The following is a 17,860-nucleotide window of genomic DNA, read 5'->3' on the forward strand; positions in this document are numbered from 1 at the left end:
CTCTTTTTCAGTCATAAATAATTGAGACTATAAGATTGGTTGTTGTTTTATTTCTTTTTTCCTTCTTTGTTGAGAGAATTGCACTTGGGCAGATAATTCATTCAGATCCAAATATTAGGGGCTGGTTAGCAAAGATTAGAAAGGGAAGTGAGATCTATTAATGTTTTACAAGTTAGGTCCTAGCACTTGGTAAATACTAGCTTAGCAGAAAAAACATAAGGTATTTTTTTTTATCGTTAAAGAGTCTGAAGGTTAGATATCGACTAGATAAAGAGTCGAACTCTTTCTGGATATAAAGACACTAAGGCAACATTAAGCTTTCAACCAATATACTAAGTTGTCTAGTTTAAACTTCAAACCGTGTGCGTTGTCGAACTAAACATTGTTAAAACATTACTTCAAACTATCGTGCTATTGAACTGCTATTCCAAACCAACCACATCGTCGAGCTATCAACCGAGCCAAATCATTGAGCAAACCGTGCCACTAAATAATTTTCTCGACAATAGTTATTTAGTTCCTTGATCATGAAGAAGATACCTGCCAACTATACTAGAATTGGTACCTACAAACATAGGTATTGAAAGAGAAAAAAGCACAAGAGCCTAAAGTCTAACAAAGTATATTAATTTTTCACATGTATTTCATGATGTCTGCATTACTCTTGCATCAAATTATATGGATATTTAACATTCGATCTAGTTACTTCTAAAATTAAAATATCTAAATGAGAAAAGTAACGATATAATATTTTGAGGTATTAAAAGTAAAATAAAGATATCAAAGATAAATATCTATAGGTAGAGTGAATGATAATAAAAACAATAATTATTTTTTAAAATATTTTACATCATTATTTTTATAAACTTTCAAATTATATCCATATATATATATATATATGTATATATGTATGAATATTATTATTTAATATTCATTACTATTTTGCAAAGAATAACTCCGGGTTATCCAGTCAAAAGATAAATAATTTGGCAAGCCAATGGCGGGCTGCCGAGTACCATATGTAAGAAATTCCTGCAGTCAGCTCTACAGCTCCAAGTGAACCAGTTCTCTCGCCCACACTTGCAGCATTTCAGTTTCCATTTATAGTTTTCTTTCCAAACTAGGGTTTACAGTTTGAAGTTTATTTCAGTTAGTTTCAGTTTTTGACTCCTAGAAAAGATAGACTATTTTAGGCGAAAATAGAATAGTTCCAGTCTATTATTATGGCCCAAATAAATATCAAAATTAGAATTAAGTTTCACATTTAGTTTTTTCCTTTAACAGTTACTGTTTCCTCTCCAGTTGAAACTTCAAGCTATTTGCACACCAAAATATATACCCAAGTAATTAAGGTTAAAACCTACTTAGACGAATTGGTAACTTGTAATGGAATGGAGTTTGAGGTACGTTCTTTTGTGTTCGTACCTCCTTTAATCAATCAAAAGCTCTCCGTTTCTCTCTCTTCGCAAGACGCAACGGCAAGCAGTAGAAAGATTACGAGTGAATAGAAACGTCCATTAATCAATCCCCCTGCCCTTCTTTTTCCCATATAAGAATCAAACACCACATCATGGCAAGCTAAGAAGAAGAAGAAGAAGAAGAAGCTAAGAAGAAGAAGAAGAAGAAGAAGCTAAGAGATGGATAGAGGTAATGGAGGAGTTGGAGTTGGGGTTTGGTTTCTTCTTATGGTGGTAATGGTGGAGTACTCCGTAGCATGCGGGAGACGTAGTCCAATACTATTCAATTTTGGCGACTCCAATTCCGATACCGGCGGCTTCACCGCCGGTTTTGGGGTAAATTTTCCGTTGCCCGACGGCCGCGTCTTCTTCCACCGGTCCACCGGGCGGCCCTGCGACGGCCGCCTCATCATCGATTTCCTCTGTTACGTACTTCTCTTTTAACACTTCTTAGACATATTTGCATATATGCGCAAAAGAATGTCCAAAGGAAGGGGTCTTTTGCAATAAGTCATAGATGTTGGTGGTCATGTGCAAAAAGGCCCAACTTCTTCTTCTTCTTCTTTCTTTTGTTTTGGCTGAGACTTGGGAAGGGAAACGCCAGTGAGTTTTCATCCAAACATTATACAATGTCTATGTTTTAGCTCCACTCAGGCTACTCAATTTGGATCATCTTATTTACGCATCGAGTCTGAGTAGAGTTAAACCCGAGTCAGAGCTTAAGTTCTTTTTCATGTCTAGTGAATAAACAAGCCTGATGCAGTAGTTGGTGAATGTTATCAAATGAGTAGTGTTGTTAAAGTGTGTGTGGCCTTGCTTATATTGCCATCGTTCATCAGGTGAGAGTTTGAATACCAGTTTTTTGAGCCCATATCTGGAGTCACTGCAGTCAGATTTCCGCAACGGAGCGAATTTCGCCATTTCCGGTTCGACGTCGCTACCGAGAGATCGTCCCTTTGCATTGTACATGCAGTCGCAGCAGTTCCTTCATTTCAAATCTCGATCTCTAGATCTTATCAAGCAAGGTGAGCAGCATAGCTCCTACTTAATTTTTTGCAATCTTGACATGTAGAGCTAGAGCTCCTCATGCAAGCAATTCGAATTGATCAATGCTAGTGTGTTTACAGGCTCAAAAGGATTGCTCAGTGAGGAAGATTTCAAGAATGCACTCTACACCATAGACATGGGGCAGACTGATCTAGCTGCTGCATTCTTTTTCCACTTTACGTTTGATCAAGTGCTTGTAAGAATACCCTTCGTCATTGCTGAGATAAGGAATGTTGTTCAGGTATGTCTACCATTTCTCAGCAATTTTTGCAAATAATAGTCGCTTCTTCATTGCAGTGTGTTCATCAAGTATCTTATTCGTTCTCAGATCTTAGTGTTATAATCTGACTTTATCTATCATAATGGATTTGCGATCTTTTTTGAGAAATTTATTTGTGTTAGCTTCCATGTAACTTTTTTTTTTCTGTTCTATTAATTCAAATGTAGACTTTGTATGACAATGGTGGAAGAAACTTTTGGATACACAACACTGGCCCTTTGGGTTGCTTACCTCAAAATCTCGCGTTGCCAAGGTCAAATGATAGCGATCTTGATGCAAATGGATGTCTCATGACCTACAACAATGCTGCCAAGAAATTCAATGCTGAATTGAGCAATCTCTGCAATGAATTGAGTTCAGAACTGAAGAATGCGACAGTTGTTTACACTGATATTTACGCGATTAAGTACGATCTTATAGCAAACCCCAACAAATATGGTAAGTACAAGTTTTTTTTGTCGAATAATTTTATGCTTTAAGATCATATATGTATACAGATAAATCAAGATATGTTAATCTTTTGTTTTCTGAAATGCTTCTCTGAATGTGACACTCTGAAACTTTTTATCTAGGCTTTGTAAATCCATTGATGGCGTGTTGTGGCTCCGGTGGACCTCCTTACAACTACAATCCAAACATAACTTGTCTATCTCCAGGCTACCAAGTCTGCAGTGATGGATCCAAATACATAAGCTGGGATGGTGTTCATTACTCAGAAGCTGCTAATTCCGTAGTGGCTTCCCAGATACTTACTTCGAACTACTCCAAGCCAAAGATTAAATTCGATTCTTTCTTCAAAGCCTGACATTATTTGTGTCAGTGAACCCTGAGAAAGAGATTATAGATATACTTGCTTCAAATGTTTCTCTCTTTCACTCTTCTCTCAGATAATAAGTTTTCAGTCATACTATGGAAATTCTATAAATAATTGAGACTATAAGATCGGTTGTCATTTCCATTGTTATGGTTGCCAATAATAATAGGATCTTCCTTACCTTCCCTTATGTGACAAGATTGTTTTGTTGCTAATCCTAAAGATAATACGTTTAGCATGAATTTGTCTTGTGATAAGAAGTATAATATGGAGACTAATGTTTTCGCATTCTTCATATATCACTGTTCCATGTGGATCATTTGCGCAAATCAGATTGTTCGTAGCGTCTATATAAGAGAATCCTTATTGTAGGTTCAGCTGATTGCTTGATCACTTTATCCTCCAAATCCAAATGTTGTTTTGTGATCAATCCCAAGCAATCCCAAGGTAAATAAATAAATTTGAAAATCTCTGAAATGGATTAATGGAGTAAAGTTAGATGGAATCTTTATAGATTTAGGTTGATATTGTTGAGTGATAAAATTCACCAAAATTTTTATGTATCAACTAAACTGAAGTGTGCCGGCAGTTTTATTCTTGCGGTTAGAGAAAGTTAGTTTCAGTGAATTTAACATCTAACTCTTCTGGAGATGGATGCCTCAAAATTGTCCTGCCATTTCAAAACTCTGAAGGATTAAAAAAATTGCTAAATTATCATTTAAGAAAAAAAAACAATCTTGAATTGTTCATCCTCCTTTTGTAAGATTCAGCGAATTGACGCCTCCATGCTTGACTTTTCCTTCCTCAATTTCCTTTGTTTAATCTCCCATTAAAAATTTATCTCATTCAAATGTATCTTTGTATAATAATTTGGTCTAAAGTAACCAACAACTGGGGCCTTCATCTTTGTTCCATCTGTCAGCCAAAAATAAATAAGACACAATTGGTCCATTTGGTCTCAATAATACAATCGTACTATGGGACTTATGAAATTATGGAATAGTCAAGTTCACAGGGTTTGATGTCTATTGTTGGAATAATCAAGTTTTTCTTACTCTTTGAGTTCATCACCATGTTCAGTACTATTGGAGTTTACAGAGTTGACATCCACTCCTATCTCCAATTATTTCATTCAACTCTATACAGGAGCAAGAGAAGAGGGACGAGTCAAAGATCACATCATTGAGTTCTACACCAATCACTAAAACTCTCTCACTAAAATGGTGATTGATTTCTAACAAATGTTTTGATAGACTATGACTCACCACTTCCTACCTAACACATGATGGCACATAATATCAAAGTCATCAAAGCAAGAAGCTTGGTGAAAATATCCATGGAGTATTATATCCTGCTCATCCTATGAGTATTGAACACATCCATATTTTATTCGATTTTAGTTAAATATGAATAAGTTAGAGATATCAGATAGGAACAAGAAAAAAGACTTGCACTTTGTTTCTGCTTTCTTTCTTGTCAGAATAATATCATTCAGATTGCTATGGTTCTAGACCAAACACCTACCTGAAAGAAAGGATTTTGCTCAGAATCTCATAAAGCATTCAATGAGTAGCAAATATCCTACCTTTGTGTTCTTCTTTTTAGTCTTAGTTATGAACAAGATATATATTAAACAGCATAGCCTTATCGTGGATCGCAGAACAAACTGTCGACTTTTTAGGAGCTTAATACAATGTGCTGCTAATACACTTTGCTTTATGGATATCTCTTTCTCAAAAGGGTTGTTTACATAAGATAAGAAGAAAGCTGGCAGCAAATTGCCTGAGTTAGTAGGTTCCCACTTCACTAGCCACCATGATGTAACTTGTGCTTGTGGAATTTCATCATTATAATGCTTATCTCTCTCTCTCCCTCTTTCCTTTTTAAGTTCTCAGATATATCATCTGAATATATCAAATTGCATAACATTTTTGTCCTACAAATCACCTAAAAGGAACTTCAGGGTATACAGAATCTTAGATAAGAAATTTACACTATGGACTCTCTCTAACAATGTCAAATGTCAAAATCTGAACAAGATCACATCATCGATCAGCGAACCCTTTTGCACCAATAGCTACCTTCACATATGCAGAAGTTGTATTGGTTGGTGATACATTGAAAACTCGTGAAAGGGCATTTAAAGTTATCTTCTTATGATAGGGGTGGTGGGTGTCTTAGGTGAAGTGAGCTCATGGATGATGCTGTGCAGTTGAGATAGGAGTACTAATTTCCTTATCAAATTGCGAGGGCCAAAGGTTTGGAATAGTGCTGATGGCATCCTTTTGTTTTTATGCGCTAGGATGCAAGCTTTCTTTGAGTGATTGGAACTCAAAGGTGCATATGAACACCTTTAGGATAATAATACATTGTACATAATTGAGCTGTCATTCATGTCTTGCTTTATGTTTAATCATATACTTTGTAACATACATTGCATCATGAGATTTACATATGAAGCTGATCAAGCATAACATCAAAGAGAAAAGTATGCAATCAAAATAATTCAGTTAAATATAGTGTAGTAGTGTCCCTATTGGTAAACCAGAAAGCAGAAAGAGTTGTTTATTGTCTGTAGAACTAAAAGTTGGTAGCAAGATAGGATTCAAAATATTTTAGAGGAATGCACATCTCAGGTGGTTGCTTTCCATCTTGCTGCAATTCTTTTCAGTTGTCATTTATCAAAAGCATGGTAGTTTTCGACAAAAATTCAAAGGTAACAGGTATCAGATTCGACTCCGCTTGGCAGCTTGCTGAACTACTTATCGTTTATTTTTGCAGTCGGAACTGCAGAGGATGCGAAAAAAAATGATCCTAAATATTTCCATCAACTGTTCTTGCAAACTGCATACTAAGTCAATTTTCTTGCCAAGTTTAGTAAGCAAAATGAATGGATGTTCCAAAGCAATGTAGAGAACTTAATTGAGTTGCAAGCAAACCAAAATGTTGAAAATTGATGAGTTTGATATTGAAAGGAGGCAGCTCATGAGAGCATAAGCTCTAGTGATACTGACAAGATCCTAAAGTAAAATTCAACTGGCTATAGAAGTAGAATGCCCACATGAGTGACTAAGAGTTAAAATATATTATGAAAGTAATACAAGGTATGTTCTGAATCTGGAAACTGATGTGATAAGTGATCATTTCTGTAAGCCACTACAAATTGTGATGTCTAACTGAAAGAAATGATCATTTATATGATGGGGCTAGCATGATGTTTGTCCTAACATTACACCATTTATTTTAAACTGATGCCATGAGATTCCTTAAATTTAGGGTTTTTTTTTTTTTACATAATTGGTATACTAACATATTTTAAAATATTATAATTATCTCTGCACTCTCTAAACTATTATAATTTACACTTGTCGTTATGGTTAGCTTTTACCAAAATATTTATATAATATTCCTAACTTATGGTTGTTAAAACTAATAAATATAGGTAAATGACTAAAATATCATTCTTTCTTGAAATTTCGAGTGTAAGATCTGCATCACTAATTTTTTTTCCTGCCTTAAAAAAATTCTTTTCTTATACTATGATAATCAGCCATTTTAAGCAATATATATCATGACAAAATGGTCTTTTATTATTTCAAGTTCACTTTTAACTGTGATTAGTTAGATTTAACTAAGAGAATGCCATTTTTGAGAGAGATCAAATCTTTTGATATATTAAAGTTGTTTTTATGATAATTATATAAAAAATTCTTAAGAAGACAACAGAAAACTAGGTTTTTTTTTCGCTTTTTCTCGCGATACCACTAACTATACTTTTAGTCAAATTAGGGAGAGGTTTCTTTGTAAATATATTTTATTTTTAACAGACTTCTTGCTTAGGTAATAAATAATGCTCTATTAAGATATCAATGCCACACAGACACACAAAAAGAAAGAGAGAGAGAGAGAGAAAGATATCAGTGAGACCAAAATCTTCTAGTTTCATTCCCCTTGGGAGTTCATGGCCCAAAGGCAAAGCCAATATAAAGTTTTGAGATGCAGAACAAGTGGTGATGGAATTGCTGCTATATATCCTATGAGCATGCTGGCATCATCTAAGAGGAGAGAGAGGCTCAAATTGTGATATTCAATTAAGAAGGCCATAACAGCTGCTATCTTTGTGTATCAAATTTATTATATTTTTCCTGCATTGTTAGTGACACAACTTTAGTGCAGATGATGGGGACTACATTAACAAAGGAGATAAGTACCTTCTCAAAAGAGAATATAGAAATAAGCAACACACAAATGTCAATTGATCTGTAAGTGGGATCTGTGTTGATGTCCATAGGATGTTTGGTACTTCATAAAGATATTGTATCTTACTACTGTATGTTTGCTAACAAATGAGTGAGAACTTAAGAATAATTTTGGAGTTTTCCCTCTGATCCGTTTTGCAAATCACCACCTCCTTCATTGGCTTGAACTGAATTCACATTAATTTTTTTTTTCCACTTACAATTGACTCCTTTTTGAAAATAAATAATAAAGTTCCATAAAGACTATTAACTTTTTTTTTTGGGAACTCTCGTCACGAAGTTAGACTAAAAATAAAAAATAAATCTAATACTTAACATGTATATTGTACGGTTGTACCACATAAATTTACAAATTCTAAATACTTCTTGGGGATCTAAATTGGGATTCAATCCAAACACATCATTGAATGTACAATAGGACGTCAATCACATATAACCGATAATTTAGATCATACCTGCTGAAATCCTATGACTCTCCGGTGTTCCTTTCTCCGCATGGTCAATCACATATAATCACTTGCATCTAGTGACTTATCTAAATAAGCTCTCTCAGAATTAGTTGTCAATAAATATGCAATATACATATCTATTTATTGTATTTGCTAACTTAATTTTTGATCCAAAATAAACAGTCTATAAGTCACCATTGTCGTTATGATGATTGAGTTTTACCGACTTTTGACGAAAGTTATTAGGGTTAATATTGAGCAGCTGTTTTCATCAAGGCATTATATATGTACCATATAGACTTACTATGACTTGTTTTTAAAATATATATAAATTGACCAAGTTGTATATAGGTCTACCCCTTTTGTCTACGAGCTCATGATCAATCAAACAAAAATAAAAACTGCCTATTTGAACCTATTGAAGTGGCCAAACTAAAACTCAAACAATGGAGCTATACAGACAAATAAATACATTTCAGAATCTGGTAGGCTGTTTCTTCCAGCCAGGTTGGTATGGACTGGCAACTGGCCAAGCCCAAGCCTTTGTGAAGGAGCATCAGATGCAACCTTTTCAGTCTAGTCCATATTTTAGGGCAAGCTTTTAACCCCCTCCTTCTCTCCTTTTTCTCTCTCTCTTTATCTCTCTCATACATATTAACACATAACAGTGAGACACACCATATCCAGTTGGGATCCACATATCTTTTTTCATTTGCCCAGAGTATATGCTCTCCTCCCTTTTTCTTTTACCTAGTATGTGCTCTTAGCTACTCCACAACCATTTCTAAATATTTGTTTTGTAGTTACTCTCCTCAGTATTGCACTCTATTATCAGGTATTTAATTGTTTGAATCTTTTAGGCCCTGATAGTGATGTTATAACATAGTCCCAATTGACCACATTGCTCTGCATCATTTGCACATTTTCCTTCTGTAACCTTTCCCAGCCTTATATATTGAGAGAACCCCCTTACTCTCTAGAATTCTGAGAGCTTTCATCTGCCCCAGTTTAATGGTAGAAAACCTAATGCCAGCAGAAGCTTTGGTTGATCTTGGGTTGAATAAACCAATGCTCTTGGGATTTGTAGGTTTTAGTTAGTAGTGTTGTTTGGGTACTGGAGTTTGGCTTGTTTTCTTGAGAGTATAGATTGGTAATCTGGAGGTCTGAAATATGTAATTGTGAACTTCATTTTTCTCTGGTTTGGAGTTTCTGGTTGCTTCTTCATCAGAAGCAATCATTGTTCATCTTGTTAGTGAACTCATTAACCCTTTTTTTTGTTTTGTTACCTGGAATGTTTTTTTCTCAGTTTCTGAAACAATTTTATCAGCTTCTTCATGGATCTAACTTAGGCGACAGACCCTGAAACTCTTTCTCAATTTTTTGGAGATTTCTTTTAATGTAGCTGATTTAGAAGCCAAACCATGTAGTCATAGATTCATATTTTTCTTAATATAATTGACTCATATCTGCCTCATTTAGTAGAATCAATATATTGTACAATTCTAGAGAGAGAGAGAGAGAGAGAGAGAGAGAGGAAACATTTGAAAATATCATGGAGGAAACATTTGTACCTTTTCGTGGCATCAAGAATGATCTTCGAGGAAGACTGATGTGCTACAAACAAGACTGGGCTGGTGGCTTCAGCGCAGGCATCAGGTAATGGTTATGGTGATACCTTTTTTTCATCTATTTGGATTTTGGAGTTGTAGACGACATATCTTTTTGCAGAATGATCTCAAAATAACTTTATCCTACAAGTAAAAAAAACATGTTCATTCATCCTTGACAGTTTTCTGTGTCCACTGTCCAGGATTTTGGCTCCGACGACATATATATTTTTCGCATCAGCAATTCCAGTGATATCATTCGGAGAGCAGTTGGAGAGAGATACTGGTACAAGATTATAGATTTTTTAACAGCCTTTTTCTTTTGCTGCTGCTTATATTAAATTTGAACGATAATTTGGTGCCTTAAGATGCTCTGATCTACTATGAATGAATTATTTGGTGCTGAGATTTCCACACACACTTTTATAAAATAAAAAATGGTATTGGCAGATGGAGTCCTAACAGCAGTGCAAACATTGGCATCAACTGCTCTTTGTGGCATCATCCATTCGATTATAGGAGGTCAGCCTTTGCTGATTCTTGGAGTTGCAGAGCCCACAGTGCTTATGTACACCTTCATGTTTAACTTTGCCAAAAATAGAACCGATTTGGGTCCAAGGATGTTTCTAGCTTGGACTGGTTGGTAAGTTGTATTTATCTCTTAAGGATAAAATACATCTATTGAACTTGTGCTCATGATTTACATCTTTCTTCATATGTTTTAGGGTATGCGTGTGGACTTCCTTCTTGCTGTTCTTAATGGCCATACTAGGTGCATGCTCTATTATTAATAGATTTACCCGCATAGCTGGTGAGTTGTTCGGCCTGCTGATTGCTATGCTCTTCATGCAGCAAGCTATTAAGGTAAGCATCATAACAGGCTTGCCTTTTGAATTTGTATTAGTGATTTGTCCATGGAGTATATTAAAGCTGTACAATTATATGAAGTGGAATATTACATCAGGTATGCTCATATTTTGTTACTTATAAATTGGAGTTAAACTAAAGAACTTTACGTATGAACATCAATATTATTTTCTGTGGACAAATGTACTTTTGATACCCAAAAAAAAAAGTAGTAGAGAGGCAAGAAAGAATATTGAAATCACACACGTAACAATGATATCTTCAATTGATCAAGAATGAAGAAGAGCTAGTTCCCTGAACTCTAACTGCTGGTAGTGGCCAAATTTAACTGTAAAGCACCTCATACACCACTCTCTATAATTGCTTGGATCTATTTTCCAGGGGCTTGTTGATGAGTTCCATATACCCAAAAGAGAAAATCCAAGAGCACTGGAATTTGTTCCGTCTTGGAGGTTTGCGAATGGGATGTTTGCTCTAGTCCTCTCATTTGGTCTTTTGCTGACTGCACTAAAAAGTAGGAAGGCACGATCATGGCGCTATGGAACTGGTATGCATGATAGTCAGCTAGACATATTTCATATAACAATTGAAACTTCTCGTGGTGATTTACGTGTAGTAAATGTTACTGCAACATACTTAAGCTGTAAAACTCAATTACCTTCGTCTTACTTGGCAGATCACTTAAAAGTATTTTCTCTTGATTAGTTCTGCAAAGTCTTATCTAAGTGGTTTTCCGTTTTCTTAAGTATCTAAGTCAAATATTTTCACTACTTGCAGGTACTTTGCGAGGTTTCATTGCGGACTATGGAGTGCCACTTATGGTCCTTGTCTGGACAGGAGTTTCTTATATACCTTCTGGTGACATTCCAAAAGGGATCCCTAGGCGCCTTTTTAGCCCAAATCCATGGTCACCTGGAGCCTACAAGAATTGGGCAGTTGTCAAGGCATGCTTTCTTTGCTTGGTTAAATGGATCATATAATCTTCCATAAATAATCAACTTTTGGTTGGTCACATTTGCTTATGATTTTGTTTTCTCCTTTGACAGGACATGCCACATGTGCCTTTTATCTACATATTTGGAGCTTTTATACCAGCCACAATGATAGCAGTTTTGTACTATTTTGATCACAGTGTAGCATCTCAACTTGCTCAGCAGCAGGAGTTCAATTTGAGAAAACCACCATCATTTCATTATGATCTGCTTCTTCTAGGATTTCTGGTGTGTTCTTTCTCCATCCCTAAACTGCCTACTTGTTACATTTCTGTCAGTGCAAAGATAGCTTCTGGCCATTGATTCACTGATTTAGTTGTTCTATGACAGACTCTGTTATGTGGCCTTATTGGAATTCCCCCGTCCAATGGGGTCATTCCACAATCTCCAATGCACACGAAGAGTCTAGCTACTCTCAAGCAACAGGTAAGGTAACCAAGTTTGCATCAACTTTGAGCAAGAAAAATTCTGCTTCTCATGCCAATTTATTGCAAATTTTGGCCCAATATGACCCTCCAGCTTCTCCGCAATCGACTAGTGGCCACTGCACGCCAGAGTATGCAGAAAAATTCAAGCTTAAGCCAGTTGTATGGTAATATGCAAGATGCATATCAGCAGATGCAGACTCCATTGATCTACCAAGAACAGTCTGCTCGAGTATGAGAAAGTTTTCTTGGTGCTCATCTGTGTTTTTTATGGTCTTTCTTTCCTTATTATTAAATAAGTTGAGTTGTACATACAGAAACTGAAGGAACTGAAGGACTCCACAATCCAAATGGCTTCAAGCATGGGACATTTTGATGCTCCAGTAGACGAGTCAGTATTTGATATAGAAAAGGAGATAGACGATCTATTGCCTGTTGAGGTAAAAGAACAGCGGTTAAGCAACTTGCTTCAGGCCATGATGGTAGGAGGGTGCGTTGCAGCCATGCCTATCCTTAAAAAGATACCAACCTCTGTTCTTTGGGGTTACTTTGCCTTCATGGCCATTGAAAGCTTACCAGGAAACCAGTTCTGGGACAGGATTCTCCTGCTCTTCACTGCTCCCAGTAGAAGATTCAAGTATCTTTCACCTTAACCTTACTCTCTAGTTGTTTTACTCTCTGTCTCAGTGTTGGATGCTAGAGCACTAACTGGTTTTTATCTTACAGAGTGCTTGAAGAGTACCATGCAACTTTTGTGGAGACTGTGCCTTTTAAGATGATTGCTACTTTTACGCTTTTCCAGACAGCTTATTTGCTTGTGTGCTTCGGAATAACATGGATTCCGATAGCTGGGGTCCTTTTCCCACTTATGATCATGCTTCTAATTCCTGTAAGACAGTACATTCTTCCCAAGCTCTTCAAAGGGGCACATCTTACAGACTTAGATGCTGCAGAATATGAAGAATCACCAGCTATACCATTCAATCTTGCAATGGTTAGCTCAATATTTGATACCAGTTTAATCAAACCATAGTGAATCTTTATACACTGATTATCATGTTATTTTGCTTCTAGCAGGAGGTCGACATTGGCACGAGGCAGGCAGCAAGCGGGGAGATCCTAGATGACATAGTCACCAGAAGCCGTGGTGAGATTAAACATATGCATAGCCCGAAAGTTACTAGCTCAAATGCAACACCAGTTACAGATTTTCAGGGTCTTCATAGCCCACGATTATCTGAGAGGGCACACAGCCCACGAGTAAACGAACTGAGGCAGGAGCATAGTCCTCAGATGGGTGGAAGAGGACCAATTAGTCCAAGAACAGGAGAAATCAGACCATCCAAGTTGGGGGAAGGTGCAACTTCAAAGCAGTAAGAAAGCTTTGCCCCAGATCAGTTGTTTACTGTGTTGCTAGCATGGTTATATACTTATATGTTTGTCTTTAGTGGATATATTGTGCTTCTATTTTCCACCAGTTACGCTTATAGCCTGCCAGTGTATAAAATATCTACTGTTTACTTTTCCTTCTCTCCTCAAGTTGGAGGAGTCTTATGTAATCTGAGATCTGAATAGCAGATAACTTACAACATCCAAAATGCCATAGTACTTTCTTTGTTGGGTTTTTGTTGCATATATACTATTCAAAAGTATGCCTCTCTGAAATTGATAAACACATGATCTTTGTACGTGTATCTTTTAAATCTTTTATCTTTTGATTTAATACTCTTTAAAGTTAACCAACTATTAAAATTTAAAAAGACAAATATTCTTATTCTAGTTTTTATAGATTTCTCTTAAAACAAATACTCTTTAGTTTTTGTCAATTTTTCTATATTATTTGTTTTGTTTGATAGATTATGAGTTTTAGTTTAATCATATGCTAGACAAAAGAGACTAAACTCTCCCCATCGAATAGGTTGAATAATTATGTCAACCCTCATGGATCTCAACATTCATAAGGGAATTGAACTCATAACCTTTGCTGTGACAGGACTGATTTAAACTACTGGGTTACAGTGATACTATCCTCTTCATATCCTCTTCGTATCCAGATATATGAGCTTCTCAGGATCTGACAGCATATGCCAAATGAAAATTACATCAATCGAATCATTGTCGATACGATAAGGAGAATCTTAGCCATATCGACAAGAATTGTCTGCTTAACTTTTTTCTCTTACAGATATTTATTCTCTTCGACGAATTTTGTCGTTGCTTCCTCTTTTAACCACACACTCATTGCTTCAGTGGAATGAAGCTTTGATTACCTGCAGAATAACATTATCTATGCCGGCAAGTTGATGGCCAGCATTACCTGCACTCAAATGCATGACAAATGGGCAGCTTCTGCAGCAGAAACTGTCTCTCTCGATTATCATAAGGCCAAAGTATGCGGAGAATTAGAGAAGAAAAATGGTTGCTGACATGAGTATCTAGTGTAAGTAATCAGCCGCAGAAATTTATATTATAGGCTTGTGGACGTAGTTTTCAAGTCATGGGCTCAGAAAGATGGTGGAAACGATACATGATCTGCAAGGATAGTTACTGGAAATTGTGAAGTAGTTTCATTTGCTCAGGTTTACGGGGAATAACAATATCAATTATTATAGCTCTCCCATTATCTTTCTTTGGCTGAGTGGCATGTTTTTAAAGAGAAAAAAAAAATCTGAACTGATTCAGTAAATCTATGGAGTTGCCAGGTTCCATTTGATCATAAATCCAATCACCACAATTTGAAGGTGAACTTCCCACTTAAGATTAAATTTTGTAAGGATACCTGACTAATTTTTAAGTTCTTTACCATAAAAAAGAAGCTCTGATTCTTCAACAATCAGAGATTTGAGTACGAAGATTGCTAGGAGGCAGGAGCATTATAATGTTAACTCTCTTCTGCCCATCAGTTTTCAAGGAGTAATGAGATGAACAGCGGTTCACCAATGAGTTGGGGGTAGAATTCCACTAAGCTTCTGACTCTCAAAAAGTTCCTTGAAGACATATGCACATTACATAGTTATCTGCATTGACGAACCAAGACCAAGCTGGATTTAACTGGGTTATAGCTGTTACAGATATGGAAGTTATCACATTTGAGATCAAAATCTTCCAGACTAGAATATGACAATTAAAGAAAAATACAGCGATTCTGTAGCAATGGATTAAGCAAAGCTGCCACTTGCGATTATTCATTGAGCAAGTATACAGTGAAATTTTCTGTCACTTATTTGGAACCAGAGAACTTGCGACCAGACATCTTCTCAGATTCATAAAGCATATGATTGATAAGGCCCCTCGCCGCACTGCGAAGTAGTAGGCAGTTATATTCAGAACCATAAAAAGGTGCCCCATTGCAATAGACAATTGCCTATGTGAACTTATAAATAGTGATTAGTGTTTTAAGAAGAAAGGGAGTGCAGCAGCTTACTCATCCTTTAACTTCTGTATCTTTTCCGGATCAGTTTCATGCATGTGCTTCCTGAATTGCTGTCTCACCATACCAACAAGAAGCTCAGTATTGTGTTGCTGCAAAGAAGGTGGTAATTCAGGCAACTAATAGTTAGGATAACCAGATCAAATTGACACAGTAAGGGAAATTAAGATTGGGATTATTAGATTAATGGAGCTTACGGAAGGTGGGATGCAATTATAGTGGTCAGTCCCTACAATGTACCTTATTTGGTTCCTAAGTGGTTAATAAGGCATATAGGCTATAGTTGATCTAATGGGCTACCAAAGTGCAACCAGCCATAAAAAGTCAAGGTTGATGCTCGATCACCAGGGAACCAAGGAGGTCTATTGCATAATGAGACAAGAAAAGAATCAACTATCAGTGTGGATATCCCCCCACACATAGCTTATAGGCCAATGCAACTGACTACTCAGCTAACCCCGTGTGAACAAAGTCGAATAAGCAGTCTGCATGATAACATGCTCCTTTTACATATTCCAGCTAAATGACAATGCAAGACAACCTATCCTGAGAAGCTTCACATGATTGTATAAGAGCTGGACCCAGATAGTACCTTCATACACTCCAGACCAGTTAGTAATTTTGACCCGGATAGTACCTTCATACACTCCTGACCAGTTAGTAATTTTCAAGATAAAATTATTCTATATCTCATGTTGTCTGTTCTACAAAATATGACCCATCTTTCTTAATTCTATGAATTATAGACAGTTGAAAGACCAATTATTTTCTAACATGCAATATACCAATATATATAAAATTCAGTTTTGCTTCCATCCTCATGACATATTTGAATACTAAATTAGTTTCTTAAAGAGCCCTAGGAGCAGTAAGTAACCCTACAAGCAGTAAATAAAAGATGAACTTCCTACTAACCTCTAAGTTAATCGTTTTGAAGAAAGAAACCTACTAGCGATAACAATTGAAGGATATATTTAAGTAATTTCAGGTCAATATTTTAAACAGAGCTGGTGGAGGGGAAAAAGAAAACTGATCTTATAGTTACAGAGGGAGGGGAAGAAGAGAGAAAACACGGGCATAATGAAACAGGCAGCACAATCCCTCCTAAATAGGTTCACTGTTCGCACTTGTAATCATGTAATAATAGAGACCATGACAACTCAGCCAGGGCTTAATAGTAAACATTGTTAAGCATACTAAGCAATCTTTAGATTTGATATCAATCTCAATCATATCTTCATGATTTTCTACAAGCCATACAATTTTCTCCATATAGAAAGTATAATATGCATGCAAATCTTAAATTTCTGTAATTAGTATTCTCCACTCAATTCTTTCAAACATGTCATTGATTTAGATGGCACTGCAAAAGGACTTTAAGTTGCAAATGCAATTTAGGTAAAGGTGGCAGTGAGGGAGAACTTTTACTTTATAGATCATTACAACTATGAGCGCATGAACCTTGCTTCTTTCAACCATTATAGTATACCAACAAAATGCTCTTCCCTATTTATTTATCTATCAAGGTACGAAACATAGATCATCAAAATTTCGGTCATCTACTTTCCATGTTTACCAGTGAAAGATCCGATTACAAGAACCAACCGAGATCAATATTCCAACATGTGTTTGAGTTAGCATCAACTAATTCCAATTCATTGAACATATTAATAGGATAAAAGAAGCAGCATTTATTGCATACCTGGTGACCAATGAATCGAGCTCTCCTAAGGCACTCACGGTACAACTAAAAGCAAAAAAGCACAAACAAGGTTAGGATCACAAATGTGAAAAAAAGAGAGAGAAAGAATCATCTTTACATTAAGAGTAAGAAAGAAAAGAATTAGTTATAAACCCCCACCCTGATGACATTATCCGCAAGCTCAGGGGGCAATGCCGTCTGAAGCGAAGGCATCTCTTCCTTTCCCTTTGCGGCAAAACATCAAACATCTAATCGTCAAAATTAACTAAAAACTTTTTGAGATCCGTTCAAGACTTTGAACAAGAAACGAAGGAACAACATATATAGGGCTCCGACTTCATCAATAGGGGATTAGTAGAGTTAAACGGTATTAGGGGTTAGAGATAGAAGGTTCTACCTCTAAAAGCGGCGGCGGCGGAGGCGGCGCGGTGGGAAGACGAGAAGAGGAGAGAGTATACGGCGTGGCTAATGCTTTTGACGGAGAGGATAGCAGCACAAATGCGGGTCGGCTTTTCCAGGATCCGAATCCGA

General features: G+C 36.3%; 3 protein-coding genes across 5 annotated transcripts; 2 read left to right on the forward strand and 1 right to left on the reverse strand.

Moving 5' to 3' along the window:
* Positions 1-1,402: 1,402 nt before the first annotated feature.
* LOC140761435 (GDSL esterase/lipase LIP-4-like) lies at positions 1,403-3,812 on the forward strand. The gene is made up of 5 exons (XM_073098752.1): positions 1,403-1,881; positions 2,297-2,482; positions 2,585-2,745; positions 2,952-3,222; positions 3,357-3,812. The coding sequence occupies exons 1-5, from the start codon at positions 1,638-1,640 to the stop codon at positions 3,587-3,589; spliced, it is 1,095 nt and encodes a 364-aa protein (XP_072954853.1). The 5' UTR covers positions 1,403-1,637; the 3' UTR covers positions 3,590-3,812.
* A 5,273-nt stretch (positions 3,813-9,085) lies between these two features.
* LOC140761087 (probable boron transporter 2) lies at positions 9,086-15,043 on the forward strand. 2 transcript variants are annotated; one of them, XM_073098273.1, is made up of 14 exons: positions 9,086-9,962; positions 10,117-10,199; positions 10,364-10,556; positions 10,639-10,777; positions 11,162-11,327; positions 11,558-11,724; positions 11,827-12,000; positions 12,103-12,198; positions 12,292-12,429; positions 12,515-12,834; positions 12,924-13,191; positions 13,272-13,570; positions 14,191-14,243; positions 14,383-15,043. In XM_073098273.1, the coding sequence occupies exons 1-14, from the start codon at positions 9,859-9,861 to the stop codon at positions 14,499-14,501; spliced, it is 2,319 nt and encodes a 772-aa protein (XP_072954374.1). In that variant the 5' UTR covers positions 9,086-9,858; the 3' UTR covers positions 14,502-15,043. The 2 variants fall into 2 exon arrangements, with proteins under 2 accessions (XP_072954374.1, XP_072954375.1); XM_073098274.1 differs by having other exon boundaries at positions 9,093-9,962; positions 13,275-13,570.
* Positions 15,044-15,196: 153 nt separating this feature from the next.
* LOC140761089 (uncharacterized) lies at positions 15,197-17,819 on the reverse strand. Of its 2 annotated transcripts, none has more exons than XM_073098275.1 (5): positions 17,727-17,819; positions 17,489-17,554; positions 17,330-17,374; positions 15,622-15,719; positions 15,197-15,496 (listed from the first exon to the last, which is right to left on the reverse strand). In XM_073098275.1, the coding sequence occupies exons 2-5, from the start codon at positions 17,540-17,542 to the stop codon at positions 15,418-15,420; spliced, it is 276 nt and encodes a 91-aa protein (XP_072954376.1). In that variant the 5' UTR covers positions 17,543-17,554; positions 17,727-17,819; the 3' UTR covers positions 15,197-15,417. The 2 variants fall into 2 exon arrangements, with proteins under 2 accessions (XP_072954376.1, XP_072954377.1); XM_073098276.1 differs by having other exon boundaries at positions 17,489-17,577; positions 17,727-17,765.
* Positions 17,820-17,860: the final 41 nt, after the last annotated feature.

This window comes from Typha angustifolia, chromosome 6 (genome assembly GCF_048772165.1).
Source record: "Typha angustifolia cultivar Huaian chromosome 6, ASM4877216v1, whole genome shotgun sequence".
In the NCBI taxonomy this organism is placed as follows: Eukaryota; Viridiplantae; Streptophyta; class Magnoliopsida; order Poales; family Typhaceae; genus Typha; species Typha angustifolia.